The sequence below is a fragment of the Eleutherodactylus coqui genome, chromosome 3 (assembly GCF_035609145.1).
Source record: "Eleutherodactylus coqui strain aEleCoq1 chromosome 3, aEleCoq1.hap1, whole genome shotgun sequence".
NCBI classification, from domain to species: domain Eukaryota; kingdom Metazoa; phylum Chordata; class Amphibia; order Anura; family Eleutherodactylidae; genus Eleutherodactylus; species Eleutherodactylus coqui.
Window position 1 is genome coordinate 229,938,083 of NC_089839.1, and position 14,262 is coordinate 229,952,344.

General features: G+C 46.8%; 1 protein-coding gene across 2 annotated transcripts in view; it reads left to right on the plus strand.

Moving 5' to 3' along the window:
• The first annotated feature begins 4,627 nt into the window (after positions 1–4,627).
• The window catches only part of KIFAP3 (kinesin associated protein 3), a 101,147-nt gene continuing 91,512 nt past the window's right edge, over positions 4,628–14,262 (plus strand). For both annotated transcript variants that reach the window (XM_066597058.1, XM_066597059.1), the window contains exons 1-3: positions 4,628–4,776; positions 8,184–8,315; positions 10,758–10,912. In XM_066597058.1, coding sequence (XP_066453155.1) covers positions 4,745–4,776; positions 8,184–8,315; positions 10,758–10,912 — 319 coding nt within the window. In that variant the 5' untranslated portion in view covers positions 4,628–4,744. The remainder of the gene's footprint in view (positions 4,777–8,183; positions 8,316–10,757; positions 10,913–14,262) is intronic.

Sequence of the window (14,262 nt, forward strand, 5' to 3'; positions counted from 1 at the left end):
TAACAAAGATGGATATTATTCATAATTTAAGGGCTTTATAAAATTCCACAGGGTAGCCATCAGGGCCTTTAGACTTTAATGAGTCTACATTAATGTGAAATGTAGTGGGTTGCCTAGTGACCCAATTTTTAGAGAAGTGATAGAAAAAAGTCTTAATACAATTTTGTAGAGGAAAGACTTTAAAAAAACATCATAGCATAATCTATTCTTCTAGGAAGTTCTGTTAAGCCTGTTGGTGAAAAGAAGGGGCTACAAATCTTGACTTCAGGGTAAACAGGTTGGGCGGAAGCAGGTAACAGCTTCGGCCAATCAGAGGCTGCAGCATTACCTGCCCAAACTCCAGACATCATGGCAGCCAGGTTATGAGAGCTGGTGCCAGGAGTGCCAATGGTGAAGCTGCCATGCGTCCGTCGCTTCTGGCATTTACACTGAATGATTGTCATTGAGATTCCCACAATCCAGCGAGAATCTAAAGATTATCATTCTGTATAAAAGGGCCCTTAGACTCCATGCTGGAACATTCTTTTATTTTAAGGCAAATACTCCAAAATTCAACAGGCTCTCTAAGTTTAGGTTCTCTAGATCAGTGTTCCCCAACTCGAGTCCTCAGGGACCGCCAACAGGTCATGTTTTCTGGACTACCTCAGTATTGTACTAGTGATATAATTATTGTCGTTGCCTCAGACATTGCCACAGGTGTTCTTACTATAGGATATCCTGAAAACACAACCTGTTGGTGGTCCTGGAGGACTGGAGTTGGTGACCCCTGCTCTAAATTACATATAACTGCAGTGGGACTTTAGGAACTGAGTTTACTTGGGTCTTTTTCCTAAATTTGCACTCCATCTTTCGGTGCTGTGTGGCTCACTCATTCTCCAGGTGTCTCTTTCTGCCTAGACCTGACCGTGCTCTCAGCCCTCTTGGACTGACACACTTCAGGGGATAGCCTACAATGTCTTCAGACCTTCTATAGTCTGCACTGTGTTTCACTGCTAAGCCCTACCAACTATACCACATGCTGTTCCCTGGATGAGGAGCCATGAATGGGGAGTGTCTCTAATGTCCGCATGTTGCCCGTCACTATGTTGAGTCTACAGTAAACGCCGGCCCACATGTACCACCACTTTACAATATATTTTTCAATGCTATATTTGTATGGAACATGTAACAAAATTATAGGAGTGGATAGGACAATAGATAAAGTGTACAAAACGAACCTCAGCGTTCTATCTGCAGGGGAACAGATGACTTACATGTTGTTATCCCGAGTCAATTTAACATAGTATATAAGGCTGAAAATAGGCAAATGTTCATCTAGCTCCGCCTATTAAACCCCCCACCCCCACACACACTAATGTTGATCCAGAAGGCTGCAAAAAAAAAAAACAATTACGAAGAAGCCAATTTTCCCCATTTAAGGGGAAAAAAAATCCCTTCCCGACTCCAAGTCTGACAATTGGAATAATCTCCGGATCACCGACCCTTCTGAAGTAGGCCGCCTGCAGACGAGCGGAAATTCCGCAGCGGGATTTCCCGCGGAATTTCCGCCCCTGGAAGCTGCCATAGGATTGCGTTAACAAATGCAATCCTGTGGAGATGGCCGCGCGAAATCTCGTGCGGCAAACAAATCGCGGCATGCTCTATTTCTGTGCAGGGCTCGCAGAGTCCCGCACAGAAACGTCACTCACCCGCCGCCGACTCCGCTCTGCGCATGCGCCGGCTGCCAGCACATGAAAGAGCCGGGGCCGCGGGACCAGGTGAGTGTCACGCTGCTCTCTGCAGACGCTCGGGTCCCGCTGCGAGAATTCTCGCAGCCAGATCCGACCCGGCCGCCTGCAGGCAGCCGTAATTAGTGGCTATGACACGTAATATTGTAACACTTAAGTAAGGAGTTGAGGTCCTTCAAACTCTTTTATCGAATTTGCTGTCACCACGTCCTCAGGCAAAGAGTTCCACAGTCTCACTGCCCTTACAGTAAAGAACCCCTTCTATGTTGGTGTAGAAACCTCCTTTCTTCTAGATGTAGAGGACGCCCCCTTGTTACAGTCCTGGGTATAGGTAGATTGGGGGAGAGATCTCACATCATTTAGTTTTCTCCTTATAGGCTTTTAGTGTTTCTTCGCTGTTTTCTTGTTTTAGTAGTTTAAACACTTCAATTTTATCATTTATTGCCGCCTTTACTTTTTTTCTTGCGCCACATTGCTTTTTTCCTATTTTTAACCCTTTTATTCCTATAAGGTCGGGCTCGCATGTGTAATTTAATTGTGTATTATTCGCACAATGTACGCATGCTTAATACGCGGTGAATGGAGTCAATGAAACTACATTGTCATCGATGCATTTACACTTGCATATATTCATTGCGTATAATAAGTGCATAAAAAAGAACACAGCGTGTAACTATTTTAGTGTAATATGCATGTTAGAGCCCTATTGTGATTTATCGGTGTGTACAAAAACACTGTACATGCGCTAATTACGTCGCGTATACGTATGTGGCATTTTTTACATATTGCTAAGAAACATGTGTTAAACGTTTATAATAAAAGAATCAGGAAGAAGTGCATGTAGCGGATGTGAGGTACAGGCATACGCCATCACAAATGCGGTGATACGCAGCTCCACATACCATGCAGAATCCGACCTGCCCGTGGACATGAGCCCTTAGGCTTACTCCACACGAGTGAGCGCCATATTGGACTGTGAAACTTGGCCCGATATTGTGCTCGTCAACATGCGATTTACCCACAGATGCAAGACGTTTTTCTTTAAAACACGCCGCCCATCACTTCCGGTAAAGTACCGATCCTCCGGCGCAGCTGAATAGCAAGTGTTTCCATTGTTTTCAATGGGAAGCTTCGCATCACATTCCACGTGTTGAACACAATGGGCGATGCGTTCCGAGGGAACGCCCATAGATAGGACGTGCCGCAATTTTTTTCCTGCACCGCTATGGATATGGCCCCAATCAAAAGAATGGGGTTCATACCCGTGCGAGATTTGAGCGCATGTTTTTTTTCAGCCGCGTAAAAGCGTCCTTAACCCCTTCCCACCCAATGACGTAAGGGTAACGTCATGGCAGGCTGGTACTTCGCGCAAAATGACGTACCCTTACATCATCATGACTGACATTGCGCTATCCTGCAGCGGGAGCCGACTGCCAGTCACAGCCGGCGTCCCGCTGCAACAGCGGAAGGGGGGTATCGGAGATGCCCCCTCCGCTGTTAACCCCTTCCCTGCCGCGATCTAAGTAGATTGCGACACAGAAAAAGTTTACAGAGGGAGCGCGGCCTCACTCTGTGTCTCCGGCCGGCTCTTGCGATGTTATCGCGAAAGCCCAGCCTGTCGCCATGGCAACAGGACGCCAGACACTGGCGTCCTGTAGTGCCAATGCCTATGATCGCTGTATAAGCGATTAGGCATGGTAGGGCAGTAGCTCTACCATGCCTTATCACAGCGATCATAAGTGCAGTGATGTAAATCCCTCAGAGGGACTCAAATAGTGTAAAAGAAAAAAGAAAAGAAAAATGTCAAAAAAAAATGTATAAAAACCCCGTTTTTATGCTTTTTCTAATATTAGCATAAAAAGGGTAAAAAAAAATTATACCCCCACATATTTGGTATTGACGCGTCCGTAACGACGTGTACAAAAAGTTGAACACACTTTTTATTTTGTACGGCAAAAAGCGTAAAAAACGCTAAAAAACAGAGGCAAAATGCTAATTTTTAGCATTTTGCCGCCCAAAAAATACAATAAAAGTGATCAAAAAGCCGTACATTTCCCAAAATGGTACCAATAAAAACTACAGCTCGTCTCGCAAAAAATAAGCCTTCACAGAGCTCCGTCCATTGTAAAATAAAAAAGTTACAGGACTTTGAATGCAGCTATAGAGAAAAAAAAAAGATTTCCAAAAAAAGGGGTTTTTTTGCAAAAAAGTGTAAAAACCTAAAAAAATATAAGAATTTTGGTATCGTTTCAACCGTACCAACCCGCCGAAAAAATGTATTGTGTCATTTATGCTGCATGACTAACGCTGTAAAAAAAAAAAAATCTATGGCAGAATTGATGCGTTTTCTCTCCCTGAGATCATAAAAAAAAATAATAAAAGTTTTACGATATAGCCTATGTACCCAAAAGTGGCACCAATAAAAACTACAGTTCGCCACGCAAAAAACAAGCCCTTATACGGCCGCGTCAACAGACAAATAAAAAAATTATGACTTTTGAAAAATGGAGAAGAAAATCCGCCAAAAATCGCGTGGTCCTCAATGCCAAAATAGGCCATGTCATTAAGGGGTTAAAGAGAAACCATCCCTTCCCGCCCCTCGTCTACAGGCCGAACCAGGACCCTGCTGCACCCTGATGAGAGCTGCTGTGCATGGTGATGCTGGCTGTGGCTTACAATGCCCAGCGACATTACAAGGTGACGTCAGCGGCCGCGGCACACAAGTCATGGCGGACACGATGCTTTGGGGCAGCTTCTGGGGTGAAGCCACTGTTCTACTCTCAGGCTCAGCGGGTTTTGCTCCTCCATGAAAACCCCAAGAGCCATAATAACTCTGACCCAGCGTCCTCCCGCCGCCCACTAGTCCGCGGCCGCCCAGCGGCTCCTCCCCGACCGGCACAGTCACGTGACCGTGACGTCACGCCGGGCCTGGGCTGTGCTGACACCGCGGCCGCTCCGTCCCCCTGGAAACCATAACAAGCCGGGCTGCAGGCAGCGGAGCCGGGACGTCTGCAGACATGCAGGCCGAGGACGCCAGATACCTGAAGAGGTGACGGTGCTGCGGGTTGTCATGGCTACAGGCAGTGATGGGGGACTATGCAGGGATGCTCTCCACCCTTGTAGGCTCAGGACCGGCTCAGTGTCCTCCTCCAGCTGCTGGCCGGTGGGAGGGGAGGCAGGTCAGGCCGCGCTCACACCAGCGGATTTGAATTGCGCGTTACCAGCGCCATGTACGCTCGCATTAAAACACTGATCTTCGCTGTCAGATTCGCGTGGCCGCAGACGTAAAACGCAGTGTGTCCCACGCAGCGTTTTACTACCGTGACGCGGCCTGTCACCAGGTATGGCAGCGACATTGTACTGCGCGCCACAGCCTATCGTGTTTTTTTCCCCTGCTTATATGTCCCGCGCTGTCGCTTCACAATGGCACGTATACACGCCGGCCATGTAATTGCGCATGGGCGATGTGGTTTACACGCCCATACAGAACAATGGGGTCTCTGGCACGTAATATGCGTCTCACACGTACACCGCACACGTAATACACGGTAATCTTGCGCTCCTGTGACCCGGCCTTATACACACACTGGCGGTTTTCATTGTGTATAGTACACGTGTATAAAAGGGCGCAGCGCGTTCTATTTCACCGCGTATTACGCATGATAGAGCCCTATTGTTCTGCATGGGTGCGTACGAAACGCTGTATAGACGCAACTACATTGCGCAGGTACAGCGTTTAAATGCAACGCCGCTAAGTAACAGAACAGGAGATTAAAAAAATGAAACCAGCAAGCCCGTTTATAATAACGTGTGCGAAACACGCTGGCATGCGCAGGCAAAAATCGCTGCCATAGCCGGTGATACGCGGTCCGCACCGCAGTGGAACACAGTTTTCATCTTTTTGTACTGGATGTTTTTAGTAGCGAACCAAAGACTTAAAGGGGTTGTCCCGCGGCGAAATGCAATTTTTTTTTCAACCTACCCCCGCATTCTGCCCCGTTAAAATCAATACCGTTTGTAATTTAAAAAAAAAATAAACCGCTTACCTCCTTCCCAGTTCGCGCAGCATCTTCTTTTCTTCTTTTAAAGATGGCCGCCGGTCCTTTCCCAATGATGCACCGTGGTTTTCTCCCATGGTGCACCATGGGCTCTGTGCGGTCCATTGCCGATTCCAGCCTCCTGATTGGCTGGAATCGGCACACGTGATGGGGCGGAGCTACGCAATGACACGTAGAAGGGGGCGGAGCCAGAACGCTACATGAACAGTACATGGGGGGCCGGCGGTGCGGTCACAGCGGGGGTCCGACAGCCTCATAATACAATGGTGTACTCAGCACCTCTGTCTGGTTAGTAGAGCGGGGTCTCCCCTTCATGATGTCTGTGCGCCCAAAGACAAGCCCCTTGTAACGGTCCTGTGAACTAAGGCCGGGCTCACACGAACAGATTTGTATTGCGAATCACGCGCACATACTACGCGGTGAATAGCGCCAATGAAAGTACACTGATCTTCACTGTTCCCCCCCACACCTGCGTATATTACACATGTAACAAAGAACGCAGCGTGTTCTATTGTACTGTATATTGTTTTCTATGGGTGCGTTCGGAACTACATTGCGTTTTGTTCGGCATTTTTTACGCATGTCGCTAAAAAACGTGAAAAGACATTATTTATCCCTTTCCAATCCAGTTTTGGATTCAGGGTTTCCTAAAAGACTTTCTCTTTTTGCTGTTATACAACGGTGCCATCTGCTGGCTAAAGCCAGTGTGTGCGCTAGAGAGGCTCCGACAGCAGAGTTGCTGGTAATAGACGGTAAGAATACCCTGTCGGACGTCTTCTGACATTGGAGCTGTACAAGCTTCAATCAGAATGTAGGAAGATATCAGACCGTGGATTGGAAAGGGTTAAAAAAAGAGGAAACCAAGAAGTCAGTGTGTAAAATACACTGTACAAGCGCAGGCGTACGAGAGCAAAAATGCAACAATACGCAGGGATATGCGATTCCCGACGCAAGTGAAACGCTGTGATTTTTGTGCAGTGTTTTGCGGTACACTCATGTGAGGCCGGCCTGAGATATGGTGCTTATAGTTTAGGTGACGGGGAGTTTATGGAGCTGTCTCTTACAATCACCCGCTGCGTCGTTGCTGCAATAGGAGTCTAAGGCTTCATGTCCATGGGCCACATGGTTTCTCCCTGCAGAATCCCGTAGCGGATTCCACCCAGCCCACAGAAATGAGGCCAAAAAACCCTTTTTACATACCTGTCCCGCCGTTTCAGGGCTGTCCTCCGTCACGGCCGAATCTTCTTTCTTCTGCTTTCTTATTTTTAAACTCCTGCTTTCCCGTGGTTCGCGGTGTCAGCTGCTTACGTGCCGCGGATCTAGACGATTTCCATTGATTTCAATGGAAGCCGCGAGAGCCGTCCATTGGAAAACTGCAGAAAATGGAGCATGCTGCAGTTTTTCCTGCACGTGGGCAGCGGTTTCAGCACTGCTGAAAATGTGGCACAACTTGGTCCTGCGTTTTTGGCAGCGCTAAATGTAAGAGCTAGCTACACGACCTAAAACCAAAAAGTAATACTCGCCTAGCTGGGGTTCTCGCTGCTGTTCTCCGGAGATCCGGGCCAGCTGCCGGGCGCTTGTCAAGCCGACAGCATCTATTGCTAGTGACGGGGATTGAAATTTCCGCCTCCCAGTGAGAGATTGCCTTGATTGGTTCAGGAGCGCCAGCTTCACCAATCTGAGTCGGCGTGCGGTGCACCAATCACAGCCAATCAATGAATGGCTGTGATTGGTGCATCCAGCGCTGGCTGTGATTGGCTGAGCTTGCTGACACTCAGCTTGCTTAGCCAATCAGAGCAATCTCTCGCTGGAGGTGGGGTTTTCAAACCCTGTCATTAGCAAAAGATCCTCTGTCGGCGATGACAACGTTATAAAAAAATGCGTGACAACGCTGCTGAAACCGCAGTAAACGCAGCATTGAAAAACGCTGTGTTTCTGCAAACGCATGGCTTGATAGGCAATCTACAATCCTTTCAGAAGGATCCAGCTGCCATGGCAACCCGTGATCTTATTGTGGAGAGCAGTGCCGGACCCCCGAACTGTGATTGTGGCATTTAAATGTCTCTGGCAGGATTGATGGCTGCATTTAAAGAGTTAAGTCACGCCGCTGATTGGAGCTCTTATCAGAGCTGTTTCTGGCGAGTGTCGGCTATAAGAAAGAGCCATCAACCGCATTGTATGGAGCGGGGTCGACCAATGATTTCCACTCTGTGTAGCAAGTTTGCTTTAAAGTGGATACAAATGAACAGAAGTGAGCTGCAGCCCATCTGTAATGGTCAGACAAGCGATGCAGCTACCGCACATTAGCCATTTAGAAGGATGAGTGGAATAAGGCATATTTTTGTGATTCACTATAACATTTCTTCCTGTTTTTTCAATATATATCTATTTTTTTTAGGAAAGTGAAAGGAGGTAACATAGATGTCCACCCAACAGAAAAAGCTCTTGTTGTCCACTATGAAGTGGAGGCAACGATCCTTGGAGAGATGGGAGATGCAATGCTTGGTGAGAGAAAGGAGTGTCAAAAAATGTAAGTTCTAAGTAAAAGTTCATACAGTACAGTATGACATATGGATATATGTCCTTTTTCAGCCTTACAAACTATTTTACTGTGCAAGTACCATCTACTCAAATGCATTACCTTCAAGGTAGGGTTGCTACCTTTTCCACCCAAAAATCACATGGCTTCTATTTCTTGTGATGTAGAGTCGATCCGCAACATTCTGCTTCCTGCAGGGCAGTTTACACTACATCACTAGTGACACAGCGATCACTGCCTGGTAGAAAATGCCGAATCCTCGTCAGCCTGTTTTAGCACGCAGGCGTAGAATGTTGCAGCGACTGTGCCTGAACAGTCTCTCACCTTGAATGTTCCTATAGCATATGAACACTCACTGCGAGACACCGTGCCTGCACGCTAAAACAGGATTAGGCAGGAAGCAGAATGTAGCGAATGGACGCTACATCACAGGAAATAGAAGATTTGGCCAACTTGCGGAGAGGTGACCCAGGGGACTGGAGGAGCCAGAAGAAGATTGGTGAGAAGAGGTGGTAAGAAGACTACCTGGGGAGAAATGGGTAAGTAAAGAATTTCTTTTTTCCAATGACTGAACCGCTTTAAGCTCTACAGTTCAGTGACATAAATAATAATAATCATTATTTATATAGCGCCAACATATTCTGCAGCGCTTACAATACAGGGGAAATAAAAACAAGACCACAGTTGCATGAAGTAATCAATTGATGGAAACAATAGGGGTGGGGGTCCTGCTCCAACGAGCTTACATACTACAAATAATGGGGTGATACAGAAGGTAAAGGGGCTGGAGATGTGCACGGTATGGCGAGGTGGAGAGTGAGGGACGCTATACACACAGACAGTGGTTAGGCCGTATAGAGTTGGTATAACTGCAGATGCCGGTTGATTACGGCTAGCAGGAATTGCAGTCAGTAGGATAGGGAGCATGTTATCAGGCGGAGTACCGAGGGGTCTGGTTTAGGGGATATGGTATGCCTCACTGAAGAGATGCGTTTTTAGAGCACGACTGAAGTTTTGTGAGTCCTGGATTGCCCGGATAGCCTTTGGTAGCGCGTTCCAGAGGACCGGTGCTGCTCTGGAGAAGTCCTGGAGACGGGAATGAGAGGTTTGCATTAAAGGGGCACTTAGTCTGATTTCATTAGCTGAGCGGAGGGCGCAGGCTGCGTGGTGGATTGAGATGAGGGAAGCAATGTAGGGCGTGGCGGTGCTGTGGAGAGCTTTGTGGATGACGGTGGTGAGTTTAAATTGAATTCTGTATTTGAGGGGCAGCCAGTGCAGTGACTGGCACATGGCAGAGGCGTCCGAGTAGCAGCTGGACAAGAAGATGAGCCTCGTTGCCGCATTCAGGATGGATTGGAGAGGGTAGAGTCTGGTGCGGGGAGGCAGATCAGCAGCGAGTTGCAATAATCAGGCAGAGAGTGGATTAGGGCAACAGTGAGCGTTTTTAGTGTGTCCACTGTGAGAAAAGGGCAGATTCGTGCGATGTTCTTGAGGTGCAGCTGACATGTTCGGGCAAGAGATTGGATATAGGGGGTGAAGGAGAGATTGGGGTTGAATATAACCCCAAGGCAGCGGGCATGTTGTCTAGGAGTTATGGTGGTGCCACACACTGAGATGGAGATGTCAGGAAGAGGTCTGTTAGTGGAGGGCGAAAACAGGAGACAGTCGGTTTTTTGAGAGGTTCGGTTTTAGGTAGAGAGAGGACGCAGTGTTAGAGAAAGCGAACAGACAGTTGGTGGCGTTCGGGAGGAATGTTGCTGTGATGTCATGGGAAGAGGTGGATAGCTGGCATAGAGATGGCACTGAAAGCCAAATCTCTTGATGGTCTGCCCAATGGGGGCTGTGTAGATGGAGAAGATGCATTCTGTATTTCGCATTTTCAGAATAAGCTGTACCCAAGTAAACTCTCTAGGATGTATTTTTGAGGCAGATTTCCCCTCTCCAGAGTTCTTCTCTAAGGCTGTTCTTACACAAGCATAAAGTACCCATATCATGGATGAGTGACCCGGTCCAACGGTGGGTCTACTGAGTGAGCTCCACATGTTTCAAGCCTCAATACTGTGATCGACCATTGGTCATGACAATCGCTAGCCTCCACAAAGATGCAGCAACAGAGTGTTTATGACATTAAACTGAGACTTTTGCAGTCAAAATATGTTTTTGGCAGCAAATCACAATATATTTTCCTAAACTTTTTAAGACTTTCAAACAAAATGTAACCTGGAATAAAGTTTTTAAATGGTCTTTTAAAGTTATCCAAAACCTATTGAACCTGTTAGAAGGGGTAACCGCTCCCCTAATCTTTACACTTAGTTTGTGCCACCTTGTACTCGCACAAGAGACACATAATATCCCATGATGCACAAAAGCACAAGGCGAACATAGCCTACCGCATATTGTAACAAATCTACTTTTTTCCTTTTTTTTTTTTAGCATTCGCCTGAAAAGTCTTAATGCCAACACGGATATTTCTTCTCTGGCAAGGAAGGTGGTTGAAGAATGCAAGCTCATCCATCCTTCAAAATATGCTGAAGTGGAACAGCTTCTTTATTATCTGCAGAATCGCAGAGATGGCTTAACTAGTAAAGGTGAGGACGCGATAACGTTCTGGTTTTATTGGTAGAACAATGGAAAACCTTTAACTACAAGCCTCAGGCCAGCTTCAGGCCCGGTGGATTAGTTGTAGAGCAGACAATGTAAAGTTTAATACATGTGGATGGGGAATGCAAATCTGTACAGATTTTAGCCCATGCTGTGGATTTTCAAATAGCAGCCAGCCCATTCTGACTTGTTGTGTACTTTGACTTTTGCAGAACCTCTATGTGCCATGTGCATTTTGAAAAGGATTTGCAGCTAAATCCACATTAGAAAACTCTGCAGTTTGTTGGTGTGCTTCTACTGTGCATTTGTCAAATTCATTATTAACTTTATTTCATATTTCCAGAAAAATAAATGTTGAATAGATCACGTGTCATAATGTACAGTCATGTTTATGTGTAGTAAGATGGTACATCTTTAACGATACACTTAAAGGAACACACTGGTCAAAAATGAGAATTGGCCATAAAGAGGTGTCATTGGATATGGATCGTAAAGACCGTGCTTCCTGTTGTTTACTGTTACTGTATTCTCAGATTCTTACATATCACTTGTATTCTTACATTGTAGCTTGAAGTGGCTACTATCTATGACTGAAATGATTTCAGACCTGTGATAAAGTCAGGTGTATGTTGGTTACCTACATAGGTGTCAGTGGGCAGGGGCAGACAGCTAAGCTCCTTGCAAGTTGTGGAAAAGATGAGGCTTCTGGTCCAGCGTTGTTGCCCTGCTCCATGCTGACCCTGTCCCGGAAACTACTGTAGTGGTCACATGGTGTCCATTACTAACATGACTGTTCAACCAATCACTGGCCTCAGTGGTCAAGTGCTTTTCATGCATAGATGCCTGCTGAGGCCATTGACTACTGGAGTCGCTTCTGGAATCAGACCGACCTCTTGAAAGGTGAGAATAGGTTTGTTACATAGTAACATAGTATGTTAGGCCGGAAAAAAAAGGTATATGTCTATCTAGTTCAGCCTGTTGCCCCCCCCAATGTTGATCCAGAGGAAGACAAAAAAACAATAAGGTAAAAGCCAGTATTCCTATTAGAATAAGTGAAAAAAATCAGTCCTGACTCCAAGTCTGGCAATCAGAATAATCCCTGGATTAACAACCCTTCTGAAGTTATTATTATAACATATAATATTGTATCACTCAAGCTAGACGGCCAGGCCCGTCTTGAACTCTTTTAGTGAGTTCGCCATTCCAACTTCCTCAGGCAGAGGATTTCCATAGTCTCACTGCTCTTACAGTAAAGAACCCCCTGTTATGTTGTAGAAACCTTCTTTCCTCTAGCTGTAGAGGATGCCCCCTTGTTACCGTCACAGTCCTGGGTATAAATAGATGGGAGAGATCTCTGTATTGTGCCCCAATATAATTATACATAGTTATTAGGTCGCCCCTCAGCCATCTTTTTTCTTAATTAAATAACCCAAACTTTGATCACCTCTCTGGGTATTGTAGTCCACTCATTCCATTTATTACTTTAGTTGTCCACCTTTGTACCCGCTCAAGCTCTGATATGTCCTTCTTGAATACTGGTGCCCAAAACTGTCCACAGTATTCCATGTGTGGTCTGACCAGTGACCTGTAAAGAGGAAGAAAAATATTCTCATCATGTGCCCCTAGACCTCTTTTGATGCACCCCATGACTTTATTCGCCTTGGCAGCAGCTGCCTGACACTGGTTGCTCCAGTTAAGCTTACAGTTAAAGGGGTTGTCCCGCGAAAGCAAGTGGGTCTATACACTTCTGTATGGCCATATTAATGCACTTTGTAATGTACATCGTGCATTAATTATGAGCCATACAGAAGTTATTCACTTACCTGTTCTGTTGCTAGCGTCCCCGTCGCCATGGAGCCGTCTAATTTCAGCGTCTAATCGCCCGATTAGACGCGCTTGCGCAGTCCGGTCTTCTCCCTTCTGAATGGGGCCGCTCGTGCCGGAGAGCTGCTCCTCGTAGCTCCGCCCCGTCACGTGTGCCGATTCCAGCCAATCAGGAGGCTGGAATCGGCAATGGAACGCACAGAGCCCACGGTGCACCATGGGAGAAGACCTGCGGTCCACCGTGGGTGAAGATCCCGGCGGCCATCTTCGCAAGGTAAGTAAGAAGTCACCGGAGCGCGGGGATTCGGGTAAGTACTATCCGTTTTTGTTTTTTTTTAAACCCCTGCATCGGGTTTGTCTCGCGCCGAACGGGGGGGCTATTGAAAAAAAAACAAAAACGTTTCGGCGCGGGACAACCCCTTTAACTAAAATCCCCAAGTCCTTCTCCATATCAGTGTTCCCCAGTGGTTTCCCATTTAGTGTGTAATGGTGGCATATAGTTTTCCTGCCCATGTGGCTTATTTTCGAGTGTTATCTGCACCCTGTATTTTTTTCTAATCTCAGAAAACTTCTATAACTCCTTAGTTATGGCCAATATGTGTTATTACTGTGGTCGCTAAGGGGCTTTAGGTTAGACCGCTGTATAAATATGGGAACTTAGCCTGGGACCAGCATGGGAGGGAGGAAGAGCCAGGGCTCGGGCTCATGTTCTAATGCTCAGGTGCAGAGAAACCTCAGCTATTTAACCCCTTACAAGTCGCCCCCTTTATCACTGAACAGCCTGTGATGCGATTGATCAAGGCCTTTGGGTTTACCATGTAAGGTAGCCTATTAGATAATACTAGATCTAATAGGAGAGCTCTCATAGGCATACTACACTGTACTATATAACAAGTCCTATTATCAACAGTGTCTTAGTATCTTGCAGCGGAGTATAAATTTATGTGATGGTGTTTGGGTATATTTCCTATACTGTATCCCAACTCGCTTCAGACAACACTGTTATGGCAGTCCTAGTAGGGAACATCGGGCATCTCTGTAATTGCCTCATTCAGGAAATTGAAAGTTTGGGGGCCTGTAGAGCTCCATGACTGCAGTCAAGCTGAACTTTTAGTTGTTGCCTGGTGTAACTCTTTAAAGGGGTTGTCCCCCCCCCCCCCCCCCCCGTTCGGCGCGAGACAACCCCGATGCAGGGACCTAAAGAAAGCTTACCGGAGCGCTTACCTGAATCCCCGCGCTCCGGTGACTTCTATACTTACCGGTGAAGATGGCCGCCGGGATCCTCTTCCTCCGTGGACCGCAGCTCTTCTGTGCGGTCCATTGCCGATTCCAGCCTCCTGATTGGCTGGAATCGGCACGTGACGGGGCGGAGCTACACGGAGCCGGCATCCTGCACGAGAGGCTCCATTGAAGAAAGCAGAAGACCTGGACTGCGCAAGCGCGGCTAATTTGGCCATCAGAGGCCGAAAATTAGTCCGAAACCATGGAGACGAGGACGCCAGCAACGGAGCAG